Source organism: Triticum urartu, chromosome 3A (assembly GCF_056163025.1).
Source record: "Triticum urartu cultivar PI428250 chromosome 3A, HENAU_Tu73, whole genome shotgun sequence".
Taxonomy (NCBI): domain Eukaryota; kingdom Viridiplantae; phylum Streptophyta; class Magnoliopsida; order Poales; family Poaceae; genus Triticum; species Triticum urartu.
This window is the reverse complement of record NC_141875.1, coordinates 152,252,989-152,280,065: the sequence shown is the minus strand read 5'-3', so window position 1 is coordinate 152,280,065 and position 27,077 is coordinate 152,252,989. Positions and strand designations below refer to the sequence as shown.

Sequence of the window (27,077 nt, the reverse complement as noted above, 5' to 3'; positions counted from 1 at the left end):
CCTTGGCTTTTAGGGTGCCTCGGCATTGATAAACCCTAAATGATGAAACTTAGGCTTTTGGGGTGCCTCGGCGTCGACAAACCCTAAATGATATAACCTTGGCTTTTAGGGTGCCTCGGCATCGACAAACCCTAAATGATAAAACCTTAGCTTTTAGGGTGCCTCGGCATCGATAAACCCTAAATGATGAAAACTTAACTTAGCATTTAGGGTGCCTTAGCGTCGACAAACCCTAAATGATAAAATCTTAGCTTTTAGGATGACTCGGTGTCGACAAACCCTAAATGATGAGACCATGATAATTCCTCACAAACCAACCCTTAAATAACACTGAGCCATTATGCTGTCACCCTTGAAGCCTTGCGGGCATTTGCAGCCCTTAGCTTGTTCATTCTGTAGATTTCCAAAATTTAGTTTTGTACCGCACACCGAAGCCAACTTTTTGGTGACATTCCTCGAGAATTAGGTTATTTGGTCAACATAGAGATCTTGTTCCTTGACAATAACCAACTTTTTGACCAAATTTTTTCCTATTTAGAGCGAAACATGGCCGGCAACGATGAGGCCGGCGGTTCGGGCAAGGCATTCTGGGAGCTGTCCCAGGAGATGGAGGAAGAACCTCACCGCTATGAGGACGCCGCGGAAGACACCGATCCCGACTACACAACCCCTAGTGGCGTCGGGGATGACACCACTGATGGTGCCACCGAGGATGCCACCACTGATGATGGCAGCGCACGCACAGATGGCAGCCAACCGAAGAGGCAACGGAAGGACCGGCGCCCAAACGTGCTCAGCACTGTCAAGGAGGAATTTACCGAAGTGTCCTTCGAGGGGCTTCCAACGACGCCCAAAGAATTAGTCAAGGGGTACACAGGACAGCTCGGGTGCATTCTCCGGAGCACCGTCTCGATCAACACTGAGAACCTAAGGCATCGTGACTGAGGGAATTTGCGCAACCTCCTCTTCACGAAGCTGCATGAACGATACAAGTTCCCCGGTGACTTCGCAAACACACGCCTCTCAGGGAATAAAGTGAACAGTGCCACCCTCAAGAAGATGAGCACGGCCCTGGCTACTTGGAGAGCCGCGGTGAAGAGAATGATTGAAAAAGGTGATAGTTATGAGAAGATCAAGGAGAAAAATTCTTCGATCAACGAAGATGACTACCTGGAGTTCAAGATCAATTGCGAGAACAACGCAACCGTGGAATCAAGTCAGTGGGGGAAAGAGATGCGGGACTTGAACTTAGGGGTCGACAAACTCGGTCCCGGCGGTTACAGAGTGGCGGAACCTATATGGGACAAGGAGGACGCGGAGCATGCCGAGCAAGGCCTACCACCCCTCTTCAAGAAATACCGTGACAAGCAGACCAGGAACTATGTCAGGGCCCGGTACAAGATTGACCCGGTAACCAAGGAGCTTACCACGGATCCGAAGACCAAGGCACTTGAGCTTGTTCTGGTAAGGAATACACCCCCGTAATTAGCTCCATATGGTTGCATTCTAATTAATGAAGCCAAATTTCTAAATGGTTCGCGTTCCTTCCGCAAGACACTGAAAGTAGTAGCGCGGGGTCGTCTCAGAGCTCCCCTTTCGACACCCCTTTAAATAGGGCATTGAACGTAATGAAAAACAAGGATAAGCTCAGTAAGCCGTCATCAGCTGGCCGTGTGGCCAGCAAAGGCTTGTCCACGAAATGGTCGAAATACTATACCGCTGGGCGAAAGGAGAGAAAGACCACCTCGGGAAGCCAGGAGCGCGAGGTTCAAGAACTCAAGGCAAAAGTGGCGCGGATTCCGGAGATAGTAGAAGAGCAAGTGCAAGACCAACTGGGAGCGACGATCACCGCCATTATGCCTACCTTGCTTGAGGGGCTGCAGGCATGGATTGCGGGCGGCCAACAGGGGCCGCCCCCGATTCCCAGCTTCACGGGCAGCAACTCGCACAACGCGCCGGCGGCGCCATTGGTGTGTCCGGCGGAGGCGGCATTGGTGTCTCCGGCGTCGGTGCCGACATTGGAGCTTAATGCACCCGTGTGTGGGAAGAATACGCTGGCCGGCACCTCGGCAGCAAGCGGCCCCTCCGTCACTTGCACGCCCGCCGTTGGCGGTGCCTCGACATTAGCCGAGCTCGACGCCATCATGGTAACTAAGTCTCTCGGCCGATGACTTCATCTCCTTGCCTTTGACTGGGCATCCCTGACGCCCTACATGTTTTCGTAGGGCGCTACCGATGTTCCATGCACTCTCCTGCACTTCATGAACGGCGAGTTGATCGATGTCGCCAAGGCCAGAATCGTTCAGCCGGGCAACCGCCTGTTCCACGGTAATCCGATGCCACCCAACGTGTCTAGGGTTCAACTGGTTCGGGTGCTGCGGGGCTGCGACGACTTGTTACCTCCGTATCGACCCCCTGGGGCCGACGAAGATGATGTGATGACCCTCAGCGCCTGCATAGGCTGGTCCATGCTTTGGGCGAAGAGCCAGATTTGTTTGGGGGCGGGGGACACCACCCCACAAACAACACCGCCAGTCGTGCCGGCGCCAAGCCATGGCAAGACCGCCGCAACGCTACCGGACGACGACGACGAACATATGGCCGATCCGGACATGCATATGGCACAGGATTCGGACGACGACAACGGTACATTTACCAGGGTCGATAAGTACTTCGACGAACATGGGTATGGTGACGAATTCTTGGGGCCTCCTTCTCAAGAACCCAACCCTGCAAAAGATGATCGCGATCTAGCTGGTACCACGAAGAAACCCAATTGCAACAGGCATCTTCTGGCGTTCAGTTCTCAGGAGATGCCTCCAGCTGCCGCCTTCACCGAGCCTCAGATAGCCAAGGTGCGAAATATTATCAGCCCCAACAGACTCAAGAAGGCTGTCCCTGAGCAGAACTCAATCCTATTACAGCAGAAGAAGAAGGGACGGAAAAGAAAGAATAACAAGGGTGCGAGCCAGCCGACACCGAGTACGATTCATGCTCAGGACGGGCCACCTACATCTAAGGATATCTCGAGGAGGGTGCATGTGGCGGATAGGCTGATGTTACCGACAAATCTGCTCAATGCTGCAACCGGTGCTATGTGGAGTCTGCATGACAGTGTTCTTTCTTTGGAGAAGCGGCGTCTCTCCGAGAATGATGTGGCATACCCGGTTTTCATGGCCAAGGTGCTAGAGGGCAAGGGCTTTGTCGATAGCGCCATCGGGGGTATGATCGTCCTATGGTTTGATGACATCTTCACTATGTTTAACCTTCATCCACTGCACTACACCTTCGTTCGGCTATTTTCGCTGAGTATGGAGATGCGGATCATTAGAGACAAGACCCCGGACATCGTGATAGTCGACCCATTCTACATGCGTGCCAAGATCTTGGGCAGCGCTGGGGACCGGCAAGTCGCGAGTTCATACCTCGAAGGCGTCATTCTGGCGAACCCAGATAAGGATAACTTCCTCGTGCCTTACTTTCCCGAGTAAGTCATCCCCTCACCGCCCCATAACATATGATTTCTTAGATTTCGATCGTTCTTCTTTTCTAATATTCCGTGTTTTGTGTAGTGACACACGTTGCACACTCATCCTCTTAAGCCCGAACTATTCCATGGCCACGTATTTTGACTCGGACCGCCGGTCGAATAAAGACTACACAAATATCAAGAAAGTTCTTGATGATGTTCTCCCCGGTTACGCCAAATCTGGAGGCACCTTCAGGAGGCCAATTCTTAGTTACGGCAAGCACGTGTTCACCCACGTAACGACGTTCCCCTGCGTCAAGCAGCCGCCTGGCGGTCAGAAGGATGCCTACTACGCCCTCCATCACATGCGGGCGATCATACGGGACCATAATCAACTTCTGCTACCAAATAGCCTCAAAGATTGGGCCACACGCTTGTCGGCCATCCAGGACGCGAACCTCAGACAAGAATTCTTTCGCATCCAGTCGGAGTTTGCGGAAATCATCCATTAAGATGTCCTTCGTACCTCGGGGCAGTTCTACCTCAGATATCAACCGTCCAACAGTGAAATAGAAACAACGCTACAAATGCAGGCTGACAACGATCGCGATTTCATGACCATCACGAAAGACGGCGGCTTCATCCATGCTCCGGTCCCTGAGTCGAGTCGAAAGTAGTGATGCTATGTCGTTCTTAACTATCGATTAGCTCATGTTATAATTAAACTTTAATGAACTTGTATGTCTCTTTGGTTTGGACAGTCGTTCAACTTATATGTAATCGATGCTATTTATTAGTAGGACCATGAATCGTGCTATTAATGTGTTGCTTTTCTCTTCCGATCCTTTTGTTGCATACTTATATATTGCTTATGTATTGTCTGTGAATTGCTACTAACGTTTTGTTTGTCTAGTGCATAGAGATGCCGTCGTATATCGTGTACAAGGGTAAGGTTCCCGGAGTCTACGAAGACTGGGAGGAGTGTCGGAGACGGGTTCACCGTTTCAGCGCTAACAGTTACAAAGGGTACACCACTAGGGCGGAGGCGGAAGCTAGATACGCGCGCTATCTAGCGGGAGAGAGGAGGGAGCGGAGGAGGAACCGGATGAAGACCAGTTTCATCGCGATGATGCTCATTGTGATGACCGCAACTCTCTTCTATGTGATGGTAGTTTAGATGATCGATATCGACTTGTAATGTGAAGACAAACTCGCTACTTGCGGTCTTGAGACTTGTAATGTTCTAACTTTGTTTGGTCTTTTGAATTCGGAGACTAATATGATGAATTGTATTCGGAGACTAATCTTCTATTTGTATTCGATAAATCTGCTGTTTATATGTTGTGCTGTCTATATTCTGTGCAGTAATATATTTTGTAACATGTGCAAATATCAGAAAAGAAAAAAAAATCCTAATATTCATACTAGTGGCGCACCATACTGCACTTTAGTGGCGCACTGCAATAAACATACTAGTGGCGCATTACCTAGAAGTGCGCCATTAGTAACCCAGAGCACAAGGTAAATATGGCCCCCTGGGAGGCATAGTAATGGCGCACCAGGGGACATATTAATGGTGCACTGCCAGGTGCGCCACTATTATCTGGGATACTAAGGCTAGTCATAGTGGGAGTAACTTAGGTAGTAACATAGCACACTTCAAGAAAATTTTGCTTATGTGGCATGTAGTTAATGAGGAGAGAGGTGTTTAGAGTAACATAATATGTTACTGTAACATAGCGCTTCCCGAGAAAGGATGAGTCTACAAGCTAATAAATGAAGCAATCTATGACACTAGTACTATGTTACTTTGCACTATGAAGATAGTAACTTAGACTAGTGTCATATACATGACACTAGTATAAGTTACTCCCCACTATGACCAACCTAATGGCGCACCAGGGGTGCGCCATTAGTACTTGTTACTAGTGGCGCACCTATAGTGCGCCATTAATGGCAAAACAGGTGCGCCACTAATTAGCCTTTTCCTAGTAGTGGGGTATCCTATGAAGACACATTTCTCTGATTTGGGTTCGAGCTTATCAGGTTGAAGCTTTTTCACATAAGCATCGCAGACCCAAACTTTAAGAAACGACAACTTTGGTTTCTTGCCAAACCACAGTTCATAAGGCGTCGTCTCAACGGATTTCGATGGTGCCCTATTTAACATGAATGTAGCTGTCTCTAAAGCATAACCCCAAAACGATAGCGGTAAATCAGTAAGAGACATCATAGATCGCACCATATCTAGTAAAGTACGATTACGACATTCGGACACATCATTACGCTGTGGTGTTCCGGGTGGTGTGAGTTGTGAAACTATTCCACATTGTTTCAAATGTAGACCAAACTCGTAACTCAAATATTCTCCTCCACGATCAGATCGTAGAAACTTTATTTTCTTGTTATGATGATTCTCCACTTCACTCTGAAATTCTTTGAACTTTTCAAATGTTTCAGACTTATGTTTCATTAAGTAGATATACCCATATCTGCTTAAATCATCTGTGAAGGTGAGAAAATAACGATACCCGCCGCGAGCCTCAATATTCATCGGACCACATACATCAGTATGTATGATTTCCAACAAGTCTGTTGCTCGCTCCATTGTTCTGGAGAATGGAGTTTTAGTCATCTTGCCCATGAGGCATGGTTCGCAAGTACCAAGTGATTTATAATCAAGTGATTCCTGAAGTCCCTCGGTATGGAGTTTCTTCATGCGCTTTACACCAATATGACCCAAATGGCAGTGCCACAAATAAGTTGCACTATCATTATCAACTCTGCATCTTTTGGCTTCAACATTATGAATATGTGTATCACTACTATCGAGATTCAACACAAATAGACCACTCTTCAAGGGTGCATAACCATAAAAGATATTACTCATATAAATAGAACAACCATTATTCTCATATTTAAATGAATAACCGTCTCGCGTTAAACAAGATCCAGATATAATGTTCATGCTTAACGCTGGCACCAAATAACAATTATTCAGGTCTAAAACTAATCCCGAAGGTAGATGTAGAGATAGCGTGCCGACGGTGATCACATCGACTTTTGAACCATTTCCTACGTGCATCGTCACCTCGTCCTTAGCCAGTCTTCGCTTAATCCGTAGTCCCTGTTTCGAGTTGCAAATATTAGCAACAGAACCAGTATCAAATTCCCAAGTGCTACTGTGAGCTCTAGTAAGGTACACATCAATAACATGTATATCACATATACCTTTGTTCACCTTGCCATCCTTCTTATCCGCCAAATACTTGGGGAAGTTCCGCTTCTAGTGACCAGTCCCTTTGTAGTAGAAGCACTCAGTCTCAGGCTTAGGTCCAGACTTGGGTTTCTTCTCTTGAGCAGCAACTTGTTTGCCATTCTTCTTGAAGTTCCCTTTCTTCTTCCCTTTACCCTTTTTCTTGAAACTGGTGGTCTTGTTGACCATCAACACTTGATGCTCCTTCTTCATTTCTACCTCCGCAGCCTTTAGCATTGCGAAGAGCTCGGGAATTGTCTTATCCATCCCATGCATATTATAGTTCATCACAAAGCTCTTGTAGCTTGGTGGCAGTGATTGAAAAACTCTGTCAATGACACTATCAACTGGAAGATTAACTCCCAGCTGAGTCAAGTGGTTACGATATCCAGACATTCTGAGTATATGTTCACTGACAGAACTATTCTCCTCCATCTTGCAGCTGTAGAACTTATTGGAGACTTCATATCTCTCAATTCGGGCATTTGCTTGAAATATTAACTTCAACTCCTGAAACATCTCATATGCTCCATGACGTTCAAAACGTCGTTGAAGTCCCGGTTCTAAGCCGTAAAGCATGTCACACTGAACTATTGAGTAGTCATTAGCTTTGCTCTACCAGATGTTCATAACATATGGCGTTGCTCCTGCAGCGGGTTTGGCACCCAACGGTGCTTTCAGGACGTAATTCTTCTGTGCAGCAATGAGGATAATCCTCAAGTTATGGACCCAGTCCATGTAATTGCTACCATCATAATTCAACTTTGCTTTATCAAGGAACGCATTAAAATTCAACGGAACAACATCACGGGCCATCTATCTACAATAACATATACAAGCAAAATACTATCAGGTCTAAGTTCATGATAAATTTAAGTTCAATTAATCATATTACTTAAGAACTTCCACTTAGATAGACATCCCTCTAATCATCTAAGTGATCACGTGATCCATATCAACTGAACCATAACCGATCATCACATGAAATGGAGTAGTTTTCAATGGTGAACATCACTATGTTGATCATATCTACTATATGATTCACGCTCAACCTTTCGGTCTTAGTGTTCCGAGGCCATATCTGCATATACTAGGCTCGTCAAGTTTAACCCAAGTATTCTGCGTGTGTAAAACCGTCTTACACCTGTTGTAGATGAACGTTGAGCTTATCACACCCGATCATCACATGGTGTCTCGGCACGATGAACTTTGGCAATGGTGCATACTCAGGGAGAACACTTTTACCTTGAAATTTAGTGAGAGATCATCTTATAATGCTATCGTCAAACAAAGCAGAATAAGATGCATAAAGGATAAACATCACATGCAATCAATATAAGTGATATGATATGGCCATCATCATCTTGTGCCTTTGATCTCCATCTCCAAAGCACCGTCATGATCACCATCGTCATCGGCGCGACACCTTGATCTCCATCGTAGCATCGTTGTCGTCTCTCCATCTATTGCTTCTACGACTATCGCTACCGCTTAGTGATAATAAAGCAATTACAGGACGATTGCATTGCATACAATAAAGCGACAACCATATGGCTCCTGCCAGTTGCCGATAACTCTGTTACAAAACATGATCATCTCATACAATGAATATAGCATCATGTCTTAACCATATCACATCACAACATGCCCTGCAAAAACAAGTTAGACGTCCTCTACTTTGTTGTTGCAAGTTTTACGTGGCTGCTATGGGCTGAGCAAGAACCGTTCTTACCTACGCATCAAAACCACAACGATAGTTCGTCAAGTTAGTGTTGTTTTAACCTTCTCAAGGACCGGGCGTAGCCACACTCGGTTCAACTAAAGTTGGAGAAACTAACACCCACCAGCCACCTGTGTGCAAAGCACATCGGTAGAATCAGTCTCGCGTAAGCGTATGCGTAATGTCGGTCCGGGCCGCTTCATCCAACAATACCGCCGAACCAAAGTATGACATGCTGGTAAGCAGTATGACTTGTATCGCCCACAACTCACTTGTGTTCTACTCGTGCATATAACATCTACGCATAAACCTGGCTCGGATGCCACTATTGGGGAACGTAGTAATTTCAAAAAAAATCCTATGCACACGCAAGATCATGGTGATGCATAGCAACGAGAGGAGAGAGTGTCGTCCACGTACCCTCGTAGATCGTTAAGCGGAAGCGTTATAACAACGCGGTTTATGTAGTCATACGTCTTCACAATCGACCGATGCTCAGCATTGAACGTACGACACCTCCACGTTCAGCACACGTTCAGCTCGGTGACGTCCCGCGAACTCACGATCTAGTAGAGCTCGAGGGAGAGTTTCGTCAGCATGACAGCGTGGTGACGAGGTTGATGAAGCTACCGTCGCAGGGCTTCGCCTAAGCACCCCTACGATATAACCGAGGTGGATTATGGTGGAGGGGGGCACCGCACACGGCTAAGAGATCAACAGATCAATTGTTGTTGTGTCCAAGGGGTGCCCCCTCCCCGTATATAAAGGAGGGAGAGGAGGAGGGGGCGGCCAAGGAGGAGGAGGCGCGCCCAAGGGGGGCAATCCTACTCCAAGTAGGATTCCCCCCTCTTTCCTAGTCCTAGTAGGAGAGGGGAAGGAAGGGGGGAGAAGAAGAAGGAAAGGGAGGGCCGCCCCCTAGTCCAATTCAGTTTGGGCTAGGGGGGCTGTGCGCCCCTAGCTGGCCACCTCTCCTCTTCCTCCACTTGGGCCCATAAGGCCCAATAACCCCCCCCCCCCCCCCTCCGGAGGTTCCGGTAACCTCCCTGTCCTCCGGTATTTATCCGATAACCCCCAGAACTCATCCGGTGTCCTAATATAACCTTCCAATATATCGATCTTTACGTCTCGACCATTTTGAGACTCCTCGTCATGTCCGTGATCACATCCGGGACTCCGAACTACCTTCGGTACATCAAAACACAAAAACTCATAATACCGATCGCCACAGAACTTTAAGCGTGCGGAATCTACGGGTTCGAGAACTATGTATACATGACCGAGACACGTCTCTGGTCAATAACAAATAGTGGAGCCTGGATGCTCATATTGGTTCCTACATATTCTACGAAGATCTTTATCGGTCAAACCGCATAACAACATACGTTGTTCCCTTTGTCATCGGTATGTTACTTGCCCGAGATTCGATCGTCGGTATCTCAATACCTAGTTCAATCTCGTTACCAGCAAGTCTCTTTACTCGTTCCGTAATGCAACATCCCACAACTAACTCATTAGTCACATTGCTTGCAAGGCTTATAGTGATGTGCATTACCGAGAGGGCCCAAAGATACCTCTCCAACAATCGGAGTGACAAATCCTATTCTTGATCTATGCCAACTCCATGAACACCATCGGAGACACCTGTAGAGCACCTTTATAATCACCCAGTTATGTTGTGAAGTTTGGTAGCACACAAAGTGTTCTTTCGGTAATCGGGAGTTGCATAATCTCATAGTCATAGGAACATGTATAAGTCATGAAGAAAGCAATAGCAGTAAACTAAAACGATCAAGTGCTAAGCTAACGGAATGGCTCAAGTCAATCACACCATTCTTCTAATGATGTGATCCCGTTTATCAAATGACAACTCATGTCTATAGTTAGGAAACATAACCATCTTTGATCAACGAGCTAGTCAAATAGAGGTATACTGGTGACACTATGTTTGTCTATGTATTTACACATGTATTATTGTAACACCCCGTATGTAACCTGCCATATTTGTATTCCAACTCTTGCCATTTTCGACACTAAGTTATGATTTTCCTCGTTGTCGGGTTTTTGTCTTCGTGTGCTTTTGTATTTGTCATGCATCTCATATCATGTCATCATGTGCATTCCATTTGCATACGTGTTCGTCTCATGCATCTGAGCATTTTCCCCATTGTCCGTTTTGCATTTCGGCGCTCCTATGTCCTCCGGTGTCCCTTTCTACCTCTTTTCGTGTGCGGGTATTAAACATTCTCGGATTGGACCGAGACTTGTCATGCGGCCTTGGTTTACTACCGGTAGACCGCCTGTCAAGTTTCGTGCCATTTGGACTTCGTTTGATACTCCGACGGTTAACCGAGGGACCGAAAAGGCCTCGTGTGTGTTGCAGCCCAACACCCCTCCAAAGTGGCCCAAAACCCACCTAAACCCCTTCCATCATCTAGATCGTTCGATCAGGATCGCGTGGCCGAAAACCGTGCTCAATTTGGAGCCTCCTAGCTTCCTCTACCTATAAATATAGCCTCCTCCCCGAAATTCCGGATCCAAACCACCCTAACCCTAGCCCCGCTCCTCATCCGCGCGCCGGACACGTCCGTCCGCGCGCCGGACAAAGTCGCCGCCGCCGCCCAGCCAACCAGGAGGCGCCACGTGCCCTCCCGGCGTCTCCCACCGCCGCGGCCCGTGGTCAGCCCTCCCGGCCCGCGACCGCGCCCGAGCGCCCCGCGCCGCCCGTCCTTCCCCGCCGCCGCGCCAGGCTCCGCCTCCAGCGCCGCCCCGCCGCGGAAGTGCTTCGGCGCCGACACCGACCTTCGCCGCCCGGCGACCTCTGCCGCCCTTCGTCGACCGCGCCGCTCCTCGACTAGCGCGCCTACCTCGACGTCCGGCGTCGCCGACCACCACCACTACTCCGGCGAGCTCTTCCCCCTCGAGTCTGGCAAGCCCCTCTCCGGCAAACAGTAACTCCGGCGAGTGCCTCAAAGTCCATGCCCGGATCCAGATCTGGAATTCAGAGGTTGACTTTTGCTCTAACCCTAGATATTTTTGGCATTCTTCTTCATGTCATAACTCTGCAACCGTGGCTCCGTTTTGGGCGTGTAGCATATCAAAATGTTCGTCTCAACGAGTACTTCATTTCATCTCATTGCATCATGTTCATTTGAGCTCATATTGATGCCCTAAATGCTGCTGGAAGAGTGCTAGTTTCTGTTAGTTTCAGATTCATATCAGTAATTGGACATTTGTCATTTTTGCCATGATTGATGTGTGCCTCCTATGAACTTGAGCTCTACATGTGTTTTGAAGTATGCCATGCCATCTTTACAGGGGTGTATGCCATGTATTTTTGTGATCTCTGTGGTGACTAGCACAAGCATGCAAAGTAGCTCTAGTAATGTTGCTGATTTCAGGGACTTAGAAATATTATAAGTCTTTGTCCTGTCAATATTTTTATGCCATGTATCCATGTTGCTACAGAGTGGTCCATGCCTCTTTTGAGCATGATCAGTAAGGATGTTTTGTAGATATTGTTGTGCTCTATCCATCCATGTCTTTGTTTGCAATTATGGAGCACCCTAGCTTGAGTCAATCGAGCTCTACTTTTGCTATAAAATGTTCCTGGCAGATTATTTACGTGTTAAGCATTTTTGCCGAGGATGTTGTAGTTCATCCATGCATGCTATGTTGTTATTCTTGCCATGTTTAGCTTCTATGCCATGTCTACTTACTGGGTGTATGCTTAGTTTGTCATGAAATGCCTTGTGGTGAGTGCATCGAGCTCGTAAACATGCCTACTTGATATCTATTTTGCCATGTTCTAGTTTTCTACTAAGTCTGAACCTGTGAACGATAATTGCTATGTTCACATGGTTGCCATTGTATTTTCTGATCTCTTTTGGCTTATGGTCAGTAAGGGACTTTTGTTGTATGCTTTGAGTAGCTTCATGCCATGCCTTGCTTTGCCATGATATGTTCCTGTAGCATGTTGTTATCGTGCTCTAAACTTTGCTTCCTGATGTTAAAATTCCTGACTTGTTATTTTCACTAAGTCTGTAACCTGTTATCTTTTGCACTTTTTCCATGCTTGTTTGAACCTGCTATTGAGTGAATTAGCCGTAGCTCGGTGTTCATCTTTTGTCAAGCATATTGAGTGGATCCCTTCCATGTATTTTGTTGCTATGTTTGAGCGCAGTAGCTTGTTGTTCTTGATGCATTTAGATGGCCTCGTGCTGTTAATCGCAGCTTTGTGTCATATTTGTTTTGCTTGCCATTTGCAAACCGTGCATTCGATTCCGGTGCTCTTTATATCGATTTCGACCGAAATCAACCCATCTTTCCAGTGGCACTCTTGGTTTTCCAATTTGAGGCCAGGTTCAATCATTCCTTTCCGAAACTTGCATATGCAACACATATTGCATCCCGCATATCATGACATGTTTTGCATCATGTTGTTTGTGCATTGTACGTGGTTGATTGTGTCTCTTTTTGCTTGTTGTTCTTGCTTGGGTAGAGCCGGGAGACGAGTACGTGATCGAGGAGCCTGTTGAGTACGTTTATGAGGATCAAGCTAATGTCAACTCGGAGAACTTTGCAGGCAAGATGACCATACCATCAAAATCACTTCTATCTTTGCTTGCTAGATGCTCGCTCTTTTGCTATGCCTATACTACGATACCTACCACTTGGTTATCATGCCTCTCATATTGCCATGTCAAACCTCTAACCCACCTTGTCCTAGCAAACCGTTGTTTGGCTATGTTACCGCTTTGCTCAGCCCCTCTTATAGTGTTGCTAGTTGTAGGTGAAGATTGGAGTTTGTTCCTTGTTGGAACATGTTTATTTTTGGGATATCATTATTATATCTTGTCTATTTTAATGCACCTATATACTTGGTAAAGGGTGGAAGGCTCGGCCTTATGCCTGGTGTTTTGTTCCACTCTTGCCGCCCTAGTTTCCGTCATACCGGTGTTATGTTCCTTGATTTTGCGTTCCTTACACGGTTGGGTTATAATGGGAACCCCTTAACAGTTCGCCTTGAATAAAACTCCTCCAGCAATGCCCAACCTTGGTTTTACCATTTGCCTCCTAGCCTCTTTTTCCCTTGGGTTTTCGGAGCCCGAGGGTCATCTTTATTTTAAACCCCCCCTGGGCCAGTGCTCCTCTGAGTGTTGGTCCGAAATGGGCAGCCTGCGGGGCCACCTCGGGGTAACTCGAGGGTTGGTTTTACTCATAGCTTGACCTATCCGAGTGTGCCCTGAGAACGAGATATGTGTAGCTCCTATCGGGATTTGTCGGCACATTCGGGCGGCTTTGCTGATTTAGTTTTACCATTGTCGAGATGTCTTGTAACCGGGATTCCGAGTCTGATCGGATTGTCTTGGGAGAAGGAATATCCTTCGTTGATCGTGAGAGCTTATGATGGGCTAAGTTGGGACACCCCTAATGGGAATTTGTTAATGTCCGGTTGTAGAAAACATGAAACTTAACTTAATTAAAATGAATCAACAGAGTGTGTGGCCGTGATGGTTTCTTTTCGGCGGAGTCCAGGAAGAGAACACGGTCTCATGTTATGCTTGAACGTAGGTTATTCTAGGATCACTTCTTGATCATAGTTTATCGATCGTGCCTTTGCTCTCTCTTCTCGCTCTCATTTGCGTATGTTAGCCACCATATATGCTAGTGCTTGCTGCAGCTCCACTTCATACCTTTTACCCTTCCTATAAGCTTAAATAGTCTTGATCGCGAGGGTGTGAGATTGCTGAGTCCCCGTGACTCACAGATTACTTCCAAAACCAGATGCGGGGACCGATGATACCGCTCTAGGCGATTCGACTGAGCTCAAGTGGGAGTTCGATGAGGACTCAGGACGATACTACATTTCCTTTCCAGACGATCAGTAGTGGTGCCCAGTTGGGGCGATCGGGGACTTTGTCGCATTTGGGGTTGTTCTTTATTTTGGTTCCGTAGTCGGACCTTGAGTGTATCTGGATGAATGTAATGTTATTTATGCTATTGTGTGACGTGGCGATTGTAAGCCAACTATGTATCTCTTTTTCTTATTCATTACATGGGTTGTTGTGAAGATTACCTCACTTGCGACATTGCTTACAATGCGGTTATGCCTTTAAGTTGTGCTTCGACATGTGGGAGTATAGCCGCATCGTGGGCGTTACAATTATGTTTCCAGTTAATACAATTCTAGCATGAATAATAAATATTTATCATGAAATAAGGAAATAAATAATAACTTTATTATTGGCTCTAGGGCATATTTTCTTCAGGAAGAGGTGCTTTGTGATGGGTTCGATATTGCCTTGCTCAATCCCAGTGATAGAAAGAACATGACACATACTTGTATCGTTGTCATTAAGAATAAAAAGATGAGGTTTATTCATATTAATTGGGTTTATTTTGTGTACATCATGTCATCTTGCTTAAGGCGTTACTTCATTCTTTATGAACTTAATACTGTAGATGCATGCTGGATAGGGGTCGATGTGTGTAGTAATAGTAGTAGATGCAGACATGAGTCGGTCTACTTGTCTCGGACGTGATGCATATATACATGATCATTGCCTTGGATATCCTCATAACTATGCGCTTTTCTATCAATTGTCCAACAGTAATTTGTTTACCCACCGTATGCTATGTTCGAGAGAGAGCCTCTAGTAAAAACTATGGTCCCCGGGTCTATTTTAATCATATATCAAAATCCAAAAATACTTTGTTGTACTTTTATTTTATTTTGTGTTTTTGTTTATCTATCTATCACTACGAAATTCGATCCTTGCAATTAACCGCCAATGGATTGACAATCTCTTGTTTGTGTTGCGTGTAATTATTTGTTATTTCGCGTGTAGGTGTTGTTCATGAGGTATTGTGTGGTTCTTCTACTGGATTGATAACCTTGGTTCTTAACTGAGAGGAATACTTATTTCTGAGCTGCCCTGTTTCTGCTTCGCCTCTGCACCAACTAGCACCACCAAGCCGCCCCATTTCTACGTTTCTACGTCCTTGCCTCTGCACCAACCAGCACGACCAAGCCGCCCCGCTTCTGCCATCCTGTTGAAGTAGCTATAACGTCCTCATGGCTGTTTGTTGATTCTTGAGGAGACTGGTTGATATTGCGGATAATTTTCGAACGTATTTAAATTGGCAAGAATTCATTCAATGGAGCAAGGTGGGACTATGCAAGATAAATGACCACGCATCTTTGTTTGCGCAGAATTTTTACCGCGGGCGCTGGCCTAGCCTGACCCATCTAAGTGACGGAAGAAGCCAGGTGGCAATCCAGACATACGGGAATTACCCTACAATCGAAGAAACGAGATCAGGACCGCGGATTGAATACCTAAAACAACATGTACTATTCTATATATATATATATATATATATATATATATATATATATATATAATATAAAATATTACAAAGGTGGGTCGGGAAGAGGCAAGAGGAAAGAAAACTAATTAACGATACAAAAGGGGAGCGGAGGGAGAAAAGTGGAAGGGGAAGTTCACAAATGAAAGGAGTGAAGCGAAAGGAAGAGAAAAGAAAACAAAAGCCCAGATTCCTCTCCAAACAGGTCCTATCCTTTTCCCCCCCCTCTCTCTCTCTCTCTCTCTCTCTCATTGTTGTTTTCTCTCACTGGACCCTCCATTTCTAAAAAAGAGAGAGGAGATGAGGACATGCAAAGCTACCATACCATAAAGATTTGCATAGGAATTTGCGGCAGCCAAGATCCTCTGGAAATTTGATTGGTGCAGCCGCAAGAATTATTTGTTGTCAATTGTTTGGTGCTCAAGGATGGTAGGTGGAGGAGAATTCAAGGGCACCATGGTGCAACAGATGGTGTGTGGTGGCACAAGCAACTCCAACAATATCATGAGTGGGCTGATGCCTTGTGCCGAGGAGGAGCAAGAGGAATCCACCAACATGCCTCTCCTGTCTTCTTCTCCTTCTATGGCTTGCTCCCATGATCATCAGCTCCTTTACCACTCGTCAGGTCAAGTTCCTGATGTTCGTGACAGCGCTGCAACTTCCCCTGCAAGTTTTCAAGGTGGACAGGAGGAGAGCCAGATGCCAGAATCATGGAGCCAGATGCTTTTGTAAAGACCTTCGTCTATACCTCCCACCCTCAGTCCTCTGTGATTTACTTACTACTAATGCAAGAATTAGTGCTAGCTAGCTAGGGTGCCCTTCAATTCATGCAGATTTCTTCATCAGTACAAATTAAGTAGCTGCACGCTTTGTCCTGTTGTTGATCAACCCCCTCTCTAATGGTCTTTTACTGCAAATCTCACATGCATGTTTCTTCTTCCTAGTACTAACTTGTTGTTTTTTCATGTATGGACGGTGCATGTGTACGTACGCACGCGTCGGTAACCACAAAGCAGAGGAGGATTAGTTGGAGACCATGAGTCAGATCTACTGTCAAAAGGATTAGAGGAGGGTCCTATGGCGGCTCGGGCTGGAGCCCCAGCTTACAGTTTCTATGGCCATGGCGGTGGTGAGGAGATCCAGCCGTCGGGGCCCAACTCTCGGCTGAGCCAGATGCTCTTGGCTTTCTCTCCAAGGTCATGCATCACCTCGAACCTCGACGGCGGCTTGCTGGACTTCTCCAACGGCGCGGCGCCGGCGCCCGCACCGGAGCTGTGGAATCAACAATCGGATAACTCGTCTGAGGTGATCAACTGAATTTCACTTCATGCATGGCTGAAATCCCCCATAAACTCTTTGTCGTTTCCTCCAATTAATTTGCAAGGTATATTTCTTTGCTTGCAGTTGTTTCGCAAACAATTCTATGTATTCTTAGACGCTTTTTAATTAGAATCGATCGTTGCTTGATTATACAAAACCTTTAGCTCCATATGTGTGTGTGTCGTGTATATACTCTCTGTAAAGCTAATAATATTAATTCCAAGATTCTCAAAAAACAAAAACTTCTCATGTGCATACTTCATATCTTCTTAAGGGTGTAGAGATCCTTTTTTTTCGCCGGGGAGGGCATAGAGATTCACTTATATGTGTAATGTCACATCGGATTCTATCCGTGTTAATTTGGGCAATATCAACCATGGGATTAATTAACTCTTGTTAGCAGTTTCTTTTTGTACTAAAGATGAAATAGAGTCATGATTTGATTTTTCTTTTTTTTCTACCTTCCAGAGTAACAGCACTGCAACTGGATCAGCTCCCAAGAAGGCTAGGGTTCAACCCGCCTCTTCAACGGGACAGTCTATTCTGAAGGTTTTATTCTTGACGCACTCCTTTCTTATTACTAGCTTAGAATCCTGATTCTCTCTCTGGAGTATGTAATTTTCTGTCTATACCAGCAGAAGAGCCTGTCAACGCTTGTACCCATCTCCCTTTCCTAGACAATATATTGCACATTTGCACCACATATAAAAATGTTAGACCCTCTATTGATAAATGTAAAACGAACCAAGTGTTTCAATGTTCAATTTTGAGCGTAAAAATATGATTGAATACTTTGCCCATAGTCCCACAAGGATCAAGTAATGCTTGTAAACTGGAATGCAGCAACAAGTATTTTATTATCCATGCAAAAAATGTATTTTGTATCACACAATCCGCATATTATTGTACTACGTATTGACCAAATTAATGAGAAGGCCATCTCTCGATAAGAATAGCTAAGGCTACCATGATATATCACTTGGATCTCGAACACTATCTATGATAATAAATCCAGAGGTGTTAATGAAATGTCCAAAAAAAAACGATTCAGTTTGAATGTATTTATATTCTGGATTGACCTAAAAAAGGGATATATGAAGTTGAAGGCCTTGCCATAGCAAAAGGGTCAATAGGTCAGGTTTGTTTGGTAACATCTTTTTCTTAGTGTTGGTAACATCTTTTTTTGATTGGTATGGCTTCGACCATTCCTAGAGCCAGGCAATTACTTAAACATAGGCATAGATAGAATTATTTGTCCACACGGTTATCAAGTTTTTTTTTGAAGTTACCGTTGCAAACCCCAAGAAACTAAGAACCTTCATCTATATTTTCTCATTCGTGTATGACAAATAGATCTATGGTAATATTGTTTTCTTTTTTTCTAAATGTATTTACGTACCAAAGTGATTAATTAAAAAAGTATCACCCTTGGAAACTTGGGTGTGTAGTATGGCCTTTGTTTATGCTGTTTATACTACTTCGGATATGGGATACTCTATTTTAATAAAGATGGTTGTGTGCGTCACATGATGCAGAAGCCGGGAGTTTTAAGCTCGTTACTGGAGAAATATGTTGAAAATTTCAGATATATGGAAAAGATATAGAACACGCTAAGATACAACAAAAAGTCCTTCTTGCCTTACATGTGCATATTGGCTAAAAAAAGGTGTGTATTCATATTTGCATCCCATCAATTTTGTCATTTCAGGTAAGGAAGGAGAAGCTCGGGGATAAAATAACAGCACTTCACCAAATAGTTTCCCCATTTGGCAAGGTATTACACCATTTTAGTTGTACGTTAATGTTAAACCTCACTGCACTGCACTCTAGCTAGCACTTGATGTCAAATATGCTTATGCATGATCTCTCCTGCGAGCTCATCCCTCTAGTGCATCAGTGTGTAATTAAGCTTCAGGTCCCAAAAAGCTAGCAAAATATATTCTTTTGCGGCCGCTGACACATAGAATGGGAATGCATATATGTGAAGCTTTTGCCCATGCCCTTTATTTTTAGCTGCACATTCTTTCACTTTATGCAGCAAAGGAAGTACACTGACATATATGCACACTTGTTCCCATTTTACCAGACCGACACTGCGTCCGTGCTGCAAGAGACTATTGGCTATATCGGATTCCTCCTGGGTCAAATAGAGGTCCAACGTCCTTAACTTGTCTCTCTCTTCCCCACGAGCGGCCCTAATTTTTTCTTCATATTCGTAGTGTGTTTGATTTCTCAGGAGTTGAGATTTTATTCGTCTCCTGGTGTCTGCATCAAGAGGTGCAGACAGCAGCTTGCCAATGCTTGATGCAAAGTTTTGATATTCAGTTCTAGTAGTTGCTAGCTTCTACGTATAATTTTTACACATGCATGCATGCACTGCTTCCTTTACTTTAATATTGGTGGCATTTTCATGTAATATGCAAGTATGTGTGTTAAACAAATACGCATGACACCTACCATGCAACATGGTGCAGTGCCAGGGTAACGTATAGAGGTGTGTGTGGGGCGGCAAATTTTACCTGTGGTGCCTGGCTACCTGTAAAAGCGAGACGTGAGCTGCAGGCGAAACAAAAAGGGGGAAGGGTGGGGCTGGGTGTAAGAGCACGCTCTTAAAGTGCGTGCGTGGAAATCAGCACAACAGCAAGTTGCATGTGCGTGTGTGCCTGTGTTTTCATGCTTTGGATGTGCTTCGTCTAGCTCTTTCTATTTCTTCTCTACCGCTCGTCTCTCTGTCCCCTTTCTTTTTCACAATCTTGTTTACGTTACGTACGATTTCATGTGCATGACTGATGTTCACTCGTTCTTCCGTGTACATGCATGGTGCGCAGGCGCTCAGCTACCCATACTTGGGACATGGCACTGGTGCCTCCGTACGTCACCAAGCTGTAAGTAACCCATCTCTCTCTCTCTCTCTCTCTCTCTCTCTCTCTCTCTCTCACACACACACACACACACATTTATGGATGTTTTTCTTGAGAATGACATATTTATGGATGTTGTTAACGTCATGGCTTTAGCTAATTGTAACACAAATAGTTCAATGAAGTTGCCGACTCATTATCATCATCATCATCATCATCATCATCATCGTTGTCATTATTATTATTTGAGAAAAGCCAACATAGTATATATGACACCCACTGACCTGGGCATACCTTGGGCCGGGTTGGCTTCATGCCAAACTTTTAATAGCCGAGGACACATTACATGTACCCGTCAATTTATGCACCGGATGCCCCGATTCTAGTGCAGCCATTGGATGTGAAACCGAGGGAGAGGGTCAAGTTGGAAGATGGGTAGATGGCCTATTTTCAAAATAGTCCTTCTGTTTTGTTTGAATTGACCCAAACTCCACATCCCTCTCCATTAATATTTCCATGTGTTTAATTTTTGGTCTAACTATAAAAAGGGTGGGTCATATATGCCATTTTTTTATCCGTTTCCACTAACATGTTCATCTTGACAAGCTCTTAAAAACAAGATCGATGCTGCATACATTTTTTAATTATTTTTCCTGCTTTTTGAAACTTGATGGGTCAGTTTTGTAAACGGGGAGCTTACACAAGAACTTTATAAGAACAACATGTTTGAGTAAATTTAATGAAACACTATCCTACATTTTGTAGTTATTTCATAAATATATTGGTCAAGTGTCAAAAAAATATTTCGAAAATGTTTCAAAACATATTCTATATTGGTCTTGTTTCGAACATTTCATCAATACAAAAGAAAAAGGATGGTCAAATCAGATCTGAATTTGGGCTTGTGGTTTAAAATATAATACCCTTTTTGTGTTTGGAGCTAGAAATAAACGCTACATTTACTAATGGGATTGGGCAAAGCGTGGAGTGCGGGTTAAATTTCATATAGTATGAGGTATGTTTCGCAAAATGAAAACAATCCATCTTCTAGCCCGACTATGTCTCTTAGATTTCCATTCAATGGTCTCAAAAGCTTTGGTGCATAGTGTGCACCGATTGATCATTTCACTAGATATTTTCTTTTTAATAGCCAGTCCTGAAGCTCACACGAGCTCAGCTCAAAACAAACAAACGGGGGCTTTACTCAATTATTAAAATATATTAATAACAGTCATGCTTTGAATATAAAATACATTGCTACATCTATATTTTACTAAAACCCTAATTTTACCGTGTCGAAAAAATAACCCTAGATTCCAGGTAATTCAATGTTTTATTGGGCTTTCGGGCCAAGCCTCGGCAGAAAACTAGAGCTTGAGTCCGGCCCAGCTGTCCGGCATTTGGGCTTAAGTGTTAGGCCAAGTTGCCCACACATAGGTTTACGTGCATGAGACATGGCTGCAAGAGGAAATATTAACTAGTTGGGTGCCATAGTCACAATATATGCTAGATTTCACTAATTATGGGCAGTTGCGGACCTGGTAGCATGACGTACTCTAACAGTGACAAAGATTTAACGAAACAGACATCATTCACGGGCGCCAATAAAGGGGGCTGCCGGTGGTGACATTGTCAAGCTTGTCACTATTGTTCAACTCAGTAGTGGCCATCATGTATAATAAGACATGTTAGTAGCAACTTCGTCCAACTAAAAAAGCCCGTCCGAGAATGATCCTCTTATCTATTGCCTTTGTATACAAGCCTAACTAACCTTAACCCTAGCATATCCATTGAAATGATCCCTCTCCACCACCACTCATGATCTCCTTCCTCTATTACTCTTCACAATCCCTCGGCTCCTATTTCCTTCCTCCATTACTTATCTCTCATCTACCTCTCATCAACGCCGCTACATCGACTTCCTTTATGCCAAGGTCAAGATCACGCTCCTCTGCCATAACTTCTTTGTCGATGAGATCAACATCATGTGTTGAGGGTTCGTTGGTTGAAGCATGAAAGGAGGAATGTGCAGAGTCGCATGTAGTGTGTCATGCACCATTGTGGCCTAGGCGTCATGGGCTCGTCACCAAGGTTGAGGAGTCCTTTGCATTTGGCCTACTCTTCAATGTCGACAACCTACACCAAACATCCATGACACCTTCAGCCTCCACCAACCGAATTCAACATCTCCAATATCCTCCTCGAATATTACAATGGGTGGCTAAGAAAGGATGTCTTCTTGAGTGATGTTGGCCTCTCATATAGAGTGGTCTCGATTGAGCAGCGGCGTGACCTCCTCTGGCGGGCGATGGTGGCGGATAGTGGCAACACAAGGTGATGGATGAAGCTATAGCTCCCTTGGCATGGCTGGAAACTCGATCCATGAGTTTTTTATGCACTAGTCACCATTGGCGTGTGCATTGTGTCCTTTAGTAGTAACAAATATCGGCACTAAACATTTTGTCGATGGCTGCAAAATGTCAACTCGTCAATGTAGATGGCGAAGTGTGGTTAGTGGTTAAGTTGTAGAAGAAAACCTCTTTGTTTCTTCATGAAAGGATGGCCTAAGGGTAGACATCACTTGTGAAGACTAGTGGTGCATTGGTAACCAACTGAACATCACCAATGGAAACTAGTGACAATCTTATAATGTTTATCATAAAGTTCACGACAAATAATATTCTTCATTAATTTGCTATGACTCTTTTACCATCAAAAAGTTGTTACAATTTTTTTCATCATGGACTAGATGCCACGTGGACTCACTGTATGGACTGAATGATGTGGTAGCCACATCAAACCATACACCCTACACGACAAATAATGGTGATAACCGTCGTCACAAAATTAGATGGCCCATTCCATCTAACATATCCTAATTTAATTTTGTCCAAAGCAATGTCATAGAAATTTGGAGGATTGGCGCTCTTAGGGATTTTTCCTATATATATAAATCATCCGATATCTTTAGAAAAAATGCCCCTGGATTGCTTTTGCACCCTAGTTTTTGGAATTTTCCATCAATTAAAACACCTTAGTACAATTCCTTTGCTTTTTCCTATGAATCTCTCTCTCTCTCCCAAATTCATGTGGCTTTCTAATCCTATAGGATTCAAGAGGACATGTCACTCCAATCTGGTGTTTGTCCTTGAGAATCTTGTGAATCAAAGTAGCTTTAAATATTTAATACTCTCTCCGATCCATATTAATTGACACTGATTTATTACAATTTGTACTAAAATCAGCGACAATTAATACACTTTTACTAAAATCAGCGACAATTAATATGAACTGGAGGGAGTACGATGATGATCCAAGCCCATTTCTACTATTCAACTTGTGAAATGGGTCATGGATAAGTCCAAATGGTTTTAGAAATATGAAAATGGGTAAATAGACTTAGATAAAAGGTATGTGCGTTTTACAATTAATAGAATGTTTGAATTTAGAGGGTACAAATTGCTGGGTGCACCTAGCCAATTCAAACTGGACACTGGGCGCACTTATCCAGGGTGGACGGTCCGATCTCCACTAGGTAGCGCGCATGCCACCTATTTCAGCCCAAATTAAATGCCAAAAAAGTACATTATTTGTAAACATGGTGAAGTTGAAATGAAAATTACGAACTGATCATGTTTATGAAGAATACCTACTGACCAGAGTAGTGAAAATCTGAATTCATTGACAGTTTCACTATCCACAAGTCCAAAGTTCGTAATCTGATAAAACACAAAATAATGAGCAGAAAAGTACTCCTCTGGTCGGGTGCATAGGGCGATGTGTGTGTGGTTATAGGTCACCGAATTGGCTAACTAATAATGTGGCATGTGCCACCAGTAGCATAACATTGGATTCATATATGGATAATGTTTTTAAACATATTTTTTTTCTTCACATGTAATGCGTATTTGATTAGTCAAACTGCCGACCTTGAAGCATGTGTACGCCCTATGCACCACGGAGGGGGTATGTTTTTACCCCTATAAACTTGATATCAGGCTGCCGGAGGTTTGTACTTTTATCTATCAAAGATGCAATGAAAATTTATCAATTTACAATTTAAACCTGATATAAAAAATAACATAATACACCCAATATCTCATTTTTATAATATATTTAGATTGTTTAAGTTGGATTTTCACGGAATTCCCACCGGTTGTCATCTTCGTTTTAGGGCGCCAACTTTGGCGTCCAGATTTTTAGCGGGTAACAGTGATTGACCGGTGACAAGATACGACAGGGTGCATATTGCCGGAGCAATTAAGGTAGGGACATGCACGCATGTGCTGGCTACCGCATGTGAGCCAATGATGTATGCACGTCCGCTAGATGCCTATATCATTTCAGGCAAACTTTTTGCACGCCTGTACGTGCAATGCTGAAATGCGGATTGTTCACATGCTTCTGTTGGCTAGCTTTAAAAGAGAGCATGTGCACATTTCTAAGAATTGCGAAATAAACCTTACGTATACATGAATAGTGCAAAAGTAAGTTTGATAGCAAGAACTTGTTACAAAATGTATGCCCGTTTCTGATGTGTCAGAAGAGATAATATAATAGATGAATGACTGTCTGTCAAAAATGCTTTTATATTATTAGACGGAGGGAGTAGTATAGAAGGCACCTACGTGTACTCATCTGTATACGTGATAAATGAGTAGGTGCTGGGGAGAACTTTCACTAGCACACGCACATATAACTTGTCACAGAATGTATGCCCATTTCTGTTTCTAAAACGCGAGAGTATGAGGGGACTGCTGGTTTGCTCCCCCAAGAAATATGGTGGTTTAGGAGTGAAGAATATTGAATATTTCAGCCGGGCTCTGCGGCTGAGGTGGGAGTGGTTTCGATGGGATGAGGTGGACAGGCCGTGGAAGGGCACCCCGACGCCGTGCGACAGCTCTGACAAGCAGCTCTTCTCGAGCTGTACCACAATTCAGTTGGGTGATGGCTCTCTTGCTTCCTTCTGGATGGACAAATGGCTGAATGGGGTTGCACCTGTTGTTCTTGCTTCGGAGATCTTCAAATTGACCCGCCTCAAAAGGTTATCGGTCAAGGAGGCGATGGACAATGGGCGATGGATGAAAGGGTTACAGCGTATGCATACTGATGCCTAGATCGAGCAGTTTATCAGGCTTTGGGGGGAGGTGCAGAATGTGACGCTGTCCAACAATAGAGATTGCATCAGTTGGGACTTAACTGCAAATGCTGCATACTCTGCTTGCTCTGCTTATGAAATTCAGTTTGCAGCTAGGATTGCGATGCCGGGTTTGGACCGGGTGTGGAGGTGCAAGATGGAAGGAAAGGTCAAGTTTTATTTGTGGCTGCTCCTGCAAAATAGGAACTGGACGGCAGATCGTCTGTGAGCGAGAGGGTGGTCACATAATTCCATGTGCCGGTTGTGTGATCAACAGGAGGAAACCGCGGAACACCTAACTCTGTCCTGCTGCTATGCAAAGGAGGTTTGGTTCCAGTTCAGCAGAACAAGCAGCGCAATGTACAATGCTATTTCGTCGGCACCCTCGATTGGGGAATGGTGGTTCAGGCTGTATTCTGCTACGGGTGAAAAAGAGAAAGTATCTGAGGATATTACTTTGGCCGCGTATATCGCGTGGAATCTGTGGATGGAGCGAAACCGGAGGGTTTTTTATCAGAAGGAGCGGACGGCCATCTCTCTGGCTGTTTTCATCAAGGAGGAGGTTAATTTATTCTGGGAGGCAACTAAGAGGACCACTGTAGTATAGATGTGAGAATTCCCGTGATGTGGTGTTTTTTTTTTCATGTTGTTCTGAGTGCGTGGGTATGGTGTCTGAGCTAGGCTCTAGTGGTTTTGTAATGACTTCTCTTTCTTCTATAATGCAAAGGCAGAGCTCCTGCTGTTCGCGTCAAAAAAACGCGAGAGCGCACGTACTTCTATCCAACTTTGCTCCGAATATAATCAACCTTAACTATAACTGGTCTTTCTTTTGTGCGTGCAGCAGCTGAACCATGGCGATCACATAAATTCCTCGGCAGAAGCAGCCCGTCCCCAACAGGTTTGTACAAACATGTATAGACGCATTTGCATTTGTTTGCTTCGTATACGTCGATATCGATCACAAATACTAATTAAACTACTCGATTGGTACATATGTAGGATGCACAAGATGTCGAGGGCAAGAAGTCGGATCTGAGGAGCAGAGGGATGTGCCTGGTGCCGGTGTCGTGCATTACCTCGCGTCTGGGCGCCGACAACACCTCCGACTTCTGGCAGCCGGCGCCGCCGCTCAGCGGTATCATCCTGCGATAGGATCATCAAATTGTCTAAACACCGCGGGCTTGTGTGCGCGCGTAAATATATACCATTGGTTAGCATTCATGTATCCATTGTTGATATACATATATAGTTGTTGAGGTATTTGGAAACACATATCATCAGGAGCAGTCATTCTATGTGCAAGAGTGATTGCTCATGATGATATGCAATGCATGTATGTATGCATACACAATATACACACAAAGTGCTGCTCTCCACCTGTTGTGTATGCATGTAGTACCTTTTTCTACGGAATATGTGTGTCTACTTTGCAACGGACGGTTGACTTATTTTAGGACCCTCCCGCAAAAAAAAGACTTGTTTTGGGACCGGGGAACCTTTATTGATTCAAGTTGAATACAGGCCCAACAATTCCGACTGAGGTTTTAAGGGGGTTTCCTGTACGAAGCTCCCCGCATCAAAGTGACGACCAAACGCACATGGGATACGTGCACTTGGCCAGACCATTTGTAGCCACTTTTTCTCTCTTTTTTTCCTTTTGAGTTTTTATGGTCTTTGGTTGGGTATTCTTCGGGCTTTTCTTCTTTCTTTTCTTTTTCTTATTTTTTCTTTTTCTTATTAGGTTTCTTCTACTCTCTTCTTCTTATTTTTTAATTTTTTACTTTTACTACTTTTAAAATACATAGAATTATCATAAAATTATACAAACATTTAGTAATTTGTGTAGACATACAAGGGAACAATTTTAAAGAAGTGCGAACTTTTTAAAATTACATGAATGTATATTTAAAAATAAATGAATACTTTTCAAAGATGTGAAAACTTTC

The 27,077-nt window shown here is 44.3% G+C and overlaps 1 protein-coding gene across 2 annotated transcripts; it reads left to right on the top strand.

The window, feature by feature from the left end:
* Window positions 1–16,027: 16,027 nt before the first annotated feature.
* Window positions 16,028–26,564, top strand: LOC125543428 (transcription factor bHLH68). Of its 2 annotated transcripts, none has more exons than XM_048706761.2 (8): window positions 16,028–16,541; window positions 16,830–17,118; window positions 17,602–17,682; window positions 18,842–18,907; window positions 19,220–19,285; window positions 19,962–20,018; window positions 25,976–26,029; window positions 26,131–26,564. In XM_048706761.2, the coding sequence occupies exons 1-8, from the start codon at window positions 16,240–16,242 to the stop codon at window positions 26,281–26,283; spliced, it is 1,068 nt and encodes a 355-aa protein (XP_048562718.2). In that variant the 5' UTR covers window positions 16,028–16,239; the 3' UTR covers window positions 26,284–26,564. The 2 variants fall into 2 exon arrangements, with proteins under 2 accessions (XP_048562718.2, XP_048562717.2); XM_048706760.2 differs by having other exon boundaries at window positions 16,030–16,541; window positions 25,973–26,029.
* Window positions 26,565–27,077: the final 513 nt, after the last annotated feature.